Source organism: Halyomorpha halys, unplaced genomic scaffold (assembly GCF_000696795.3).
Source record: "Halyomorpha halys isolate HHAL.00 unplaced genomic scaffold, Hhal_1.1 Scaffold42.1, whole genome shotgun sequence".
Taxonomy (NCBI): Eukaryota; Metazoa; Arthropoda; class Insecta; order Hemiptera; family Pentatomidae; genus Halyomorpha; species Halyomorpha halys.
The window spans coordinates 620,361-630,546 of record NW_027114384.1 but is presented as its reverse complement, the minus strand read 5'-3'; the positions used below and the strand labels follow the sequence as shown (position 1 = coordinate 630,546).

At 29.5% G+C, this 10,186-nt stretch overlaps 1 protein-coding gene across 3 annotated transcripts in view; it reads left to right on the top strand.

Moving 5' to 3' along the window:
* Window positions 1–10,186, top strand: part of clu (clustered mitochondria protein homolog) — a 147,771-nt gene that overhangs the window by 123,770 nt on the left and 13,815 nt on the right. For all 3 annotated transcript variants that reach the window (XM_014432810.3, XM_014432803.3, XM_067051571.1), the window contains 10 exons: window positions 1,422–1,555; window positions 2,670–2,806; window positions 2,894–3,123; window positions 4,541–4,677; window positions 4,779–4,973; window positions 6,042–6,254; window positions 7,368–7,542; window positions 7,630–7,735; window positions 7,824–7,935; window positions 9,218–9,383. In XM_014432810.3, the coding sequence (XP_014288296.1) occupies window positions 1,422–1,555; window positions 2,670–2,806; window positions 2,894–3,123; window positions 4,541–4,677; window positions 4,779–4,973; window positions 6,042–6,254; window positions 7,368–7,542; window positions 7,630–7,735; window positions 7,824–7,935; window positions 9,218–9,383 (1,605 nt within the window). The remainder of the gene's footprint in view (window positions 1–1,421; window positions 1,556–2,669; window positions 2,807–2,893; window positions 3,124–4,540; window positions 4,678–4,778; window positions 4,974–6,041; window positions 6,255–7,367; window positions 7,543–7,629; window positions 7,736–7,823; window positions 7,936–9,217; window positions 9,384–10,186) is intronic.

Sequence of the window (10,186 nt, the reverse complement as noted above, 5' to 3'; positions counted from 1 at the left end):
GGTGGATGATTTCTGATTCAAGATTCTATAACTTGAGTTCAAAATTATTAAAAAAATTAATTATTTCAGCAAAACTTGCATGCAAGAGAAATCTAAATTTTTTTTAAATGTAGCTTATTGTCTAAAAAGTTTAGATCTTCCTTCTAAGTTTCTTTGGCATAAAATAATATGTGCTAATAATAAAATTGTTCACTGAGCAGTTTATGGAACAGAAGATATATTTCATATTTTATGTCAAACTACAGTGTAGTTACGAAAATCTGAACGTGTCTAATCCAAAACCGAAATTAAGTTATATTTTTCAGAGTAAAAAAAGAGCTGAGATTAATATAAAACCATTGTGATTGCTAAATATAAAGTATGTTTCTAAAAACTCCATGCTAGACAGTGTACTGAAATAACTATTATTTTACTTAACTGAGATGAGCAAATTTTATCTTAGATAATAGATGACCGATTTCGGATAAAATTATCTATTATTTTGTCATAGAGATAACCACATCTTAGTGATTATAAGAAAATATCAAATAATTTTAATTTATCTGTCATATTTTATCTTAGATAATTATATATATAATATAAGCATTCAACAGATAAAAATTATTCAAATAAAAAAATTAAATAATTATAAGTTTATATATATTTTGAAAAACTATTTCTGGCGTATTAATGGCAAACAATAAAGAATTAAAAAAAGGCCCCAATTTTTATGTCTTGTTTGACCGAATACTTAAAAATTTATGAAATTATTCTAATTCATGATATAATAATAAATTAGTGTATCGTTGTATAACACAATGTTACAAATGTATATTTCAATAAATGTAGGTGCATTCGTTTAAAATAACAATTAAATATGAGGAGGGTGATGGTCGGAATGCCGTGAGTGGAGTTGTAATGAACACAAATAAGTAAAATTTATTTTATTTTATTTATGCTGACATTTCAGTCTAAATTTCAGGCCTTCATTAGGGCTGAAAACAAAACAAGAAAGCAGCCGTAGTAGAATGAAAATAATTATAAAATTTCTTGTTATACTGTTAATAGTCATGCAATATTTATTTATACTATAAATTACTGTTATACTGTTTTCATTCTATTATGTTTGTTATCTTGTTTCGTTTTAAATCCTGATAAAGGCCTGTAATTTAGGCTGAAATGTCAGCACAAATAAAACAAGATAAATTTTATTTATTTGTGTTTATTACTACTTTACGACCGCATAAATACGTTATTACTACATCCCCGACTTTATTCTTCTCATATTGAATCAACAGTCAACAATAAGACATCTTTATAAATTAAATTTAGTTTATGAATGATTACTGTTAATTCAATGTGGTATACTTCGTATCATTCTGAATTGTATTTATCATATATATTTAATCCAATTAATTTATAATAAAGTAACTTCTATTCAGAAAAAAAGAAGAACAGGGCAGAAAGTGTGGACTGTACTCCTCCGGATTACATTATGCCGAACAGCAAGGAGCGACCACCTCTCCTTCCATTGCAGCCAATGGCAAAAGAGCAGAAAGGTCCACAATGTATAAAGGTAGCTTTTTAATATAATAATGTTAGCATTTACTTTTTTTTTATTTATTGTTTTTCATAACAATCCACCATTGTAAGTTTGATGAAATTATCGCTAAAAAAAATATAGAATAAGCCATTTTATCCCTTCAATTTGACAGTAAATAATGGAATGATAACTACCTATATTTGGCTTCTCAGCCCTGTGTCTTAAGTAATTTGTGTTTAGTTTGAACTTGTATAGAATGAAGCCTTTGAATTTTATATAGCTTGTTTATAAACCTAAATAACTGTCGAGACCAGTTGAAAATCTACTAGAAATAAATGGTACATATTCCCTGTTTGCTCACAGTCACCCCTGATTTCAGTTAGTAACGATCTTTCTTTTTTGCAACTTTAGCGTTTGCAGCAATTGGAAATTAGCGTTTGTTGATGAACTGTTGTGCAATGAGGTAATTTAGTCACAGCTACCCAACTGCTAAGTATAAAGTGGGCCCTCACATTCGATAGAGGTTGGAGGTGCCACATATGGGTCCCTAGGTTTCTTTGCAACTAGTGAATAAAAAACACCTTGGACCCCTTCCTGTTAACCACAAAATTGATGAAAGCTTTATCTCACTTACCTACAACCCTGTATTAAAGTTAATTAAAACTCAGTAATTTTACCCTCCTCTTATTACCTTCACCAAATATTTTTATGATCCTCTTTTCACCTGTTTATCATCATTCTATGTCTACTTTGTAGAGAAATAAATTGAAATGCATGATCTGAATGAAAGACTCTCTTCAGAATGAATGAAACCCAGTTTCCCATCCTTCTCTTCAAATTTTGAATGATTGAATTTCAATTTTTCTCAATAATCATACTTTCTTATACTTCTCAGTAATAATATATTCTTATACTTCTCAGTAATAATACCCCTTCAAGAATCTGAACGTCCTTCTTTAGATTTACTGTTATTCTGATGAACCTTATTGGGATCCCTTTAGTAAATTTGTTTATTTAACAAAATTATGGTACTACCCGTTCCCCAGTGCCATGTATAGAGATTTAACCCATTTATTGTATGTAGATAAAATTTCACTTAACCTGTTCTTCATATAATCTATTTTCTTCTTTCTTCCTAATGTAACAGGTGCTGACTACATCTGGCTGGAACCCCCCTCCCGGCTACAGGAAGATGCATGGCGACCTCATGTACTTGTATGTAGTGACCATGGAGGACAAGCACCACCATATCACCGCCTGTACTAGGGGCTTCTTTCTCAACCAGTGCGTATTGAGAGTTGGAACTTTTATCATCATAACACAACCATAGGCGATTTATACTCATTTTTTTTTTTTTTTTTTCATATTTAGGTCATCTGAAGAAGAATTCAATCCAAAGCCAGCTGTGCCCAGTCATTTGTGCCACTCTTTGATAGAGCTGTTGAACCAGCTTAGCCCGTCATTCAAGAGGAACTTTAGTATCTTGCAGAAGAAGAGGACTCACAGGCATCCTTTTGAGAGGGTTGCAACGCCTTATCAAGTTTATGCTTGGTCATCGCCTCAGATAGAGCACACTGTCGATGCGATCCGAGCTGAAGATAGTAAGAAGATTTAATATTTTATCATTATCGATTTTTAAGCTACAATAGTTTTGGAGTTTTACATTTCAAGATAAGTAGAATCCAAAATTTCTCAATTTTCAACTGCAGCTGTGATTTGAATGATAATTTAATTATCTTTGAAGAAAAAAAAAAATGATCCAAATTAAACTATTAGGATTGCTAGGATACCGCACACTGGCAACATTTTAATCACAAGAAAAGAACACATTATTTCTTATGAGAACCCAAACACAGCTGATTATTTAGTTGTGGAAAGGTAATTATTTCAAGCATTTTGATTTTCTTGGAGGCTCATAAAATATAATGCACATATATTATATACATATAAAATATATTAGTTTTAGCCCACTGACGATTTAAAAGTCTCTCTTAATTTTCAAGTTGCGATTTCGTTGTACCTATATGAACGTGTTGCTAGACATTGAAATATTCATACAAGCAGTTAAATTACATCCCATGTTGTATGGCACAAAAATAAAAGAATATGCTGATGAAAATCTTTAAAAGAAAGTTGTGTTGTGGAACAATTTATATAATTGCCCATGTATAAGGCTTGAATTAATCAGTAGATGTACCCAACATTTTCTGTAATTTTTTCTCTTCTTTAAAACAAGAGCACAAGTGCATTGAATCTTGATAAAATCCATTTGTAACTATTCAGTTACCTGTGGGCGCTTTGAACAACAGCTTTCAACTTTCAGCCAACTAGATTTTTTAATCATCGGAAATAAGAAGATGCTAGTGTTCAGCTAGCCTTATCAGTAAAGATATAGCATATTAGGGCTGGTTGCGCCAATTTCTGTTATAATTTAGATTTGACCACGAGTAACTACAAAAATCCAATTACCCAGTGACCTGTTTTAGTTTTGATTAAACTTGATGAATAGATAAGCAATTGGATGATATTTAATATCAAATAGGTTTTATCTGAATTGAAATAGACTAACAGGGCTTAAATGCCGAATTTTCAAAAAATCTTCCTCTAAAATACCTTCAATTTTTTTATTTGGAAAAATAAACAGTTCTCATTGTTAGCAACAATATATAATGTCAAAATATTAAAAAATTTGATCAATAACTAAAGGAGAAAAAAGGAAAAATAGATAAATCTGATTTGAATGGGAAATGCTGATACTTTCCGCGATCTTTTGACAGATTGCTGAACTTCCCCGCAATTGGATTATGTGTGAATTTTCTACTTATTTTTATAATTAAAATTATAATTTATTTTAAAATACCTAATATTTGACTATTTGTTATTTATTGATATAATAAAAAATAATTCAAATTATAAACTATTGTATAATAATCTGATGCATTTTTTAAAATGTTGCTAATGTCAATATGTATTCATAATGGTTAAGATGATAATAAATTTATTTTTTATTCTAATCAGCATTTTCTTCTAAACTGGGATATGAGGAACATATTCCTGGTCAGACAAGAGATTGGAACGAAGAGCTCCAAACTACACGGGAACTCCCCAGGAAGAACCTTCCGGAAAGACTCTTGAGGGAAAGGGCCATTTTTAAGGTTAGCTCAAAATCTTCGCATTATTAATGTTTTTTTTCCATATAACCCATTACTAGAGCATTATTTAATAAATGATTATATTAAATTTTGTATTTTATTAGGTACATAGTGACTTCGTTGCCGGTGCGACGAGAGGTGCTGTGGCTGTGATTGATGGAAATGTTATGGCCATCAATCCAGGAGAAGATTCAAAGATGCAGATGTTCATTTGGAACAATATATTTTTCTCTCTAGGCTTTGATGTAAGAGATCATTACAAAGAGCTCGGAGGTGATGCTGCCGCATTCGTAGCCCCTGTAAGGAACTCATAAATTGTCTTAATTACTATATTCAATTACCATATTGATATATTTTGTATTAAGATAACACATTTCATAACACTTTATCTAGCAAAAATTTTTGTCAACAAAAATAAATATCTTATGAATGAGTTGATCAATAGTGCTAACACAGGATGAAAAAATATTGCAATTAATTTATTATATTTCAAAAATACCCTGGAAGTAATTTTATAGTTATTTCATTGTAAAAATATTTTAAGGCGACTTGTGGAACAAAATCCTATTTGTTCGTGATTATTGAAACAAAATTCATTAAATAAAGAGGGACGTTTCCGGAAAGAAAATTCAAAACACAATACCTTTAGAAATTATAATTCTATTAAAAAAAAAAAAAAAAAAAAGTAGATAGATACATAAAAATATGTACTTAAAAGAATAATATCGATTCCTTCGAAAAACACTTAATCTTATAAAACCCAAAAAATTTTACTATCTGCTTTTTGACCCAAGAAAAGATAATTCTGAATCTGGATTATCTCTCTAGGAAGTCTGCTGAGTCAATTCTTTTCTAATTTTTTGAGGTTAATCACTTCCATGTCCTTAAAAAAAAAGACTTATATAAAAAACAGGGAGGTAACCAAACAGCACACTGGGCATGAGATAAGGTCCAAAGAGGTAGTAAATATGGCTGTGCCAGAGAAAGGGAAGATGCACAAATGGTTGACATGATTTCTCATATGAAATCATGAGGTGATTATTATTGTTTAAATTAAAATATATAAGGATGAAGATTGGTGTTATGTTAGTTTTATTATTGTTATAGGTTTTTATAGTGCATGAATATGGGACAGTGGTCCCGAAACGTTGTACAATATCATGAATAAATAATAAATAATTCATTCAAAAATGGAAGTGATTAACCTCAAAAAATTTTAAAAGATAATTCTGAAAAGATAATCTTGAATCAAACAAAAATATGTAACAATTTTAGAATATAATTACCTATTATTGCACTAAACCTTGCTCTTGAAACAATTAATAATAGGTTCATTGATATATATTTTTTTTTTTTTCCCATATCAGAGAAATGACCTTCAGGGTGTTAGAGTATACAGTGCTGTTGATCTTCCTGGACTTTATACGTTGGGAACTGTCGTGGTTGATTATCGAGGTTATAGGGTCACTGCTCAGTCGATCATACCTGGTATCTTGGAGAGGGAGCAGGAGCAGTCTGTGGTGTATGGTTCCATCGATTTTGGAAAAACTGTCATCTCGCACCCCAAATATATGGATCTCGTAAGTACATGATTGATTATATGGATAATTCTTTCTCACATCTTTAATTCTGTAGTTAAATATATAATATTGTTAGCATTTTTTCCCCTCATTAGTCTCTTGTCTTTATAGGGTTTTTTTTAATACTATTTTATTTACTGACTTAAAATTAAAATTATAGATAGTATATTAATAATTAAAATAAGTGTTGAAAAAATAAATAAATTCAGCAATGGGATATTTGTTTCTGTCAGAGGTTGACTAAATAATTTTTTTGAAATTTGTTAAATAAATAATTTTTATATGTACGACTAAATTTTAAAAGTTTTATATCAAATAAACTATATACACAGATATATATAGCAACTATAAAAAAAGTTATTCTTTTTTTTTAACTACTTCATAATTATCTTCTGATTTCTCAGTTTTAAACCAGAATTATTCAGAGCTGATTTAATAGATTTTTGGAAGATTTTTTTTTATTTAAACTCGTGTTTTTAAGAGGATAATGTTATTATTAAGTGAGGGTAAGTATTTCCTGATTGATGAAGAAACATTGTAAGTAACAAATATTTTAGTATGCTGAACGTCATTTTTTTAGTTATCATGTTTTATGATCGAGCACCTTAAATATAATAACTCTAACTCAATATGTTTTTTACTTGCGCAGTTTCACACTTTGGCCGATGATATTGTTTCAATAATATCCAATTTAAGTTTCAAAACACTCTTTATTTCTTCAAAAGTCCAACGTTTCGGCCATCCTCAAGGACAATGTTAAATACAAATTATAACTGACTAAAACTTTTTACAGTCTATTCTGCCCAGGTCATTAATTTCAATAAAATTTCCCTATTTTCTTCACTCGCTCTTCACGTTAGATATTAAAACTTTTAATTACAAATCAACTTTACACTATTATCACAACCAATAACTTAAAAGTTTTAAAATTTAATTTAAACATAGGACTTTTGAAGAAATAAAGAGTTTTTAAGACTTAAATTGAACACAATTTATTTTATTAACAGTCTCGAGAAAGTAAAAAGATTATTCGTATTGTTATTAGTTTTTTTTTTTTTTTTATTTACAGATACATATGTTTTTTACTTCTTTTTTTTTAAATTGTGATTCTAGTTAAACAAAGCCGCTCAGCAGTTGAAAATGCTTCCACACAAGGTATTTAATGATCAAAATGAAGAAGTAGAATTGTGCAGTAGCGTAGAATGCAAAGGTATCATCGGTAACGATGGAAGGCATTACATTCTCGATCTGCTAAGGACGTTTCCTCCTGATGTCAACTTCCTAAAACGTAAGGCTAAAATCAATTCCTATCTATTTTTTTATTATATCTTTACTATTATATTATCATTATATATGGTTTTATATCCTTTTGTAGTTGAAGGAGAGGAACTGAGCAAAGAATTACAGTCCTTGGGTTTTCCCATTGAACACAAGCATAAGCTTTGTTGCCTGAGGCAAGAGCTTATAGACGCATTCGTCGAGTTAGTATTTAAGATCCTTTTTTTAATTAAATCATGTTAATATAACAAATTTATATAATACTATATTATTAAAACTATCTCGTTTCAGATCTCGTTATATGATGTTCATTAAATATGCTGCCTTCCATTTACAACAATTAGGTGCTAAGAAACAGAAAGAGAGAGAAGCTCAGCTCGCCAATAATGAAATAGAAGCTAAGGTATTGTTTCTTATCTCTTATGAATGTTGAAATCACTGCGGTTATATCAAATAATTACCTGATATTGATTGATAATATCAAAGTGAATTTTAAAAAGTATCTAAATTTTTATTCTATAATGGTATTCATGATGTGTAATGTAAAAAGTTTTAACGTACTAAATATTATTAATATAGGATTGAGAGCAGTCCAATTTAGAGTCCATATTATATGTTAAATAAAGATGAGCTCCTACCACATATTCTGGGCAACTTATTTTGTAACCTTTCCTTTCAGAAAATTCTAATTATTATTTTTGTCCATTACTCTATTAGAGTTTAAAAACGTCCAAAACAATAACAACACGAACTGCACGCAACTAACCTATCAAAACGACAGGAGGCAAAAAAATGTTGTAGAGCTCAGGTGATCTGTTGGTAAAAGAACAAAATATTTCTTATATGGAAGTTGGTGTGGTCAGGAGTGAACGGCACTAAGAAGTTGTACTTATTTTATTGTGCCTACGTTTTGCCCTCAATTGCAGGCCTTCTTCAGGGCTAAGTACAAACTTGATAACAATCATGTCACAATTAAAATGAAAATAGTATAACAAAAAAAAGATGATAACAAACAGTATGATAATTATAAAAAAAAATACATATAAAAATCAGATTAATATGTACATGATGAAAGTAAATAAAAATTAAATCATGAGAAAGTTATAATTAATTTCATTATTTATATATCTGTACTTGTCTGATTTTGTTGTCTTTTTTTATATTTTTCATACCGTTTGTTATGTTCTTTTACTTGGCCCTGAAGAAGGGCTGAAATTGAGGCTGAAACTCAGATATAATAAAATAGGTATCACTGATTGTTCTTTACTGCAGACCACCCCTCTCCTTTCTCAGATCATCTTCTAATATCGTGATTATCAATAATCAGGACTAAAGAATTGATTATACATACTAATGAGATAATACAAAATTTAATTTATTTTCAAGCATTTGCATTATGAATTTGATTACCCTTTTAGTATCACTATTTACAAAATACAGTCACAATAATGCAAATAGGATAATTAAATCAAAGTGAGTGAAATTGAACTTACTATTGTTTACCGCTGATGTATGGTGTACAGTTGCCTATCAGGATGGTTACAGCCTCTAGATCTTTCTAGATGTTTAGTTTTGATAATAGATATGTTTAGACATGTCTAAATTTAATTGGGTTTAGAATGAAGATTTAGATCATATTTTTTTTTTTTAAATTATTTATATGATTTATTGAATTTATATTTTAGGAAAAAACTGTAGAGAACAAGACTGAAGTGTCAAATGAAAGTAAAAAAGAAGAAAATAAAAAGGAAGTGGAAAAAATGACTGAAGAAACTTCAATGGAACATGCTGAAGCTAAAAAAATTGTTGAAAGTATTACCGACTCCATAACTAGTGGAGATAAGCAAGAATGTAAGAATTTTATTTATTTTTTAAATTTATATTTCGATATTCAATTTTGACAACGGACTACTAACTCCAAGTACCCGAATCCGGCTGCGGCAGATAATCATTATCTGTTACCTGCAGCCTTTGAGGCAACCATGTGGGTTCGGGAGTCCTCTGGGTTATATCCAGCCATTTAAAGTGGGTGCTCTTAACTGGATAAAAATATGGCGGTCGAGCGTGATGCTGACCAAATCACCTCCTTGCACAACCGTTGGTCTAGTAACAGTACTCCTTACAAAGTTCTGAACCTTTGATCCTTCATGGATTGTAGCCGTTAGTAACAGTACTCCTTACAAAGTTCTGAACCTTTGATCCTTCATGGATTGTAGCCGTTAGTAACAGTACTCCTTACAAAGTTCTGAACCTTTGACCCTTCATGTGTTGTAGCATTACAGATGTAATTTAAAACTTGGAAATACGCTTATAAAGCATTAATTTCTTTAGTCATTTTTTTTTTTTTTCAGTTTATTTTATTAGAAGTTAGTTATAATTTATGATATGACAGATAGTTTTATTTTATTTTTTTTTTTGTTTTACATTTAATACAAAAATTATTCACTTAAATGTTGTACTTTTATATGAATGTTATTTACGTTTTTCTTTTTGTAAATTATTATTCTCATTTTATTATTATTAGAGATATTCTATGTTTTATAATTTCATTATTATTTTTTTCTTTTTAATCTTATATTTTACTCTAAGGCATTAAGGAGTCATTTTCAATGCCTTTTATATTATTCTAAACTTATTCCAGAATAAACAAATAA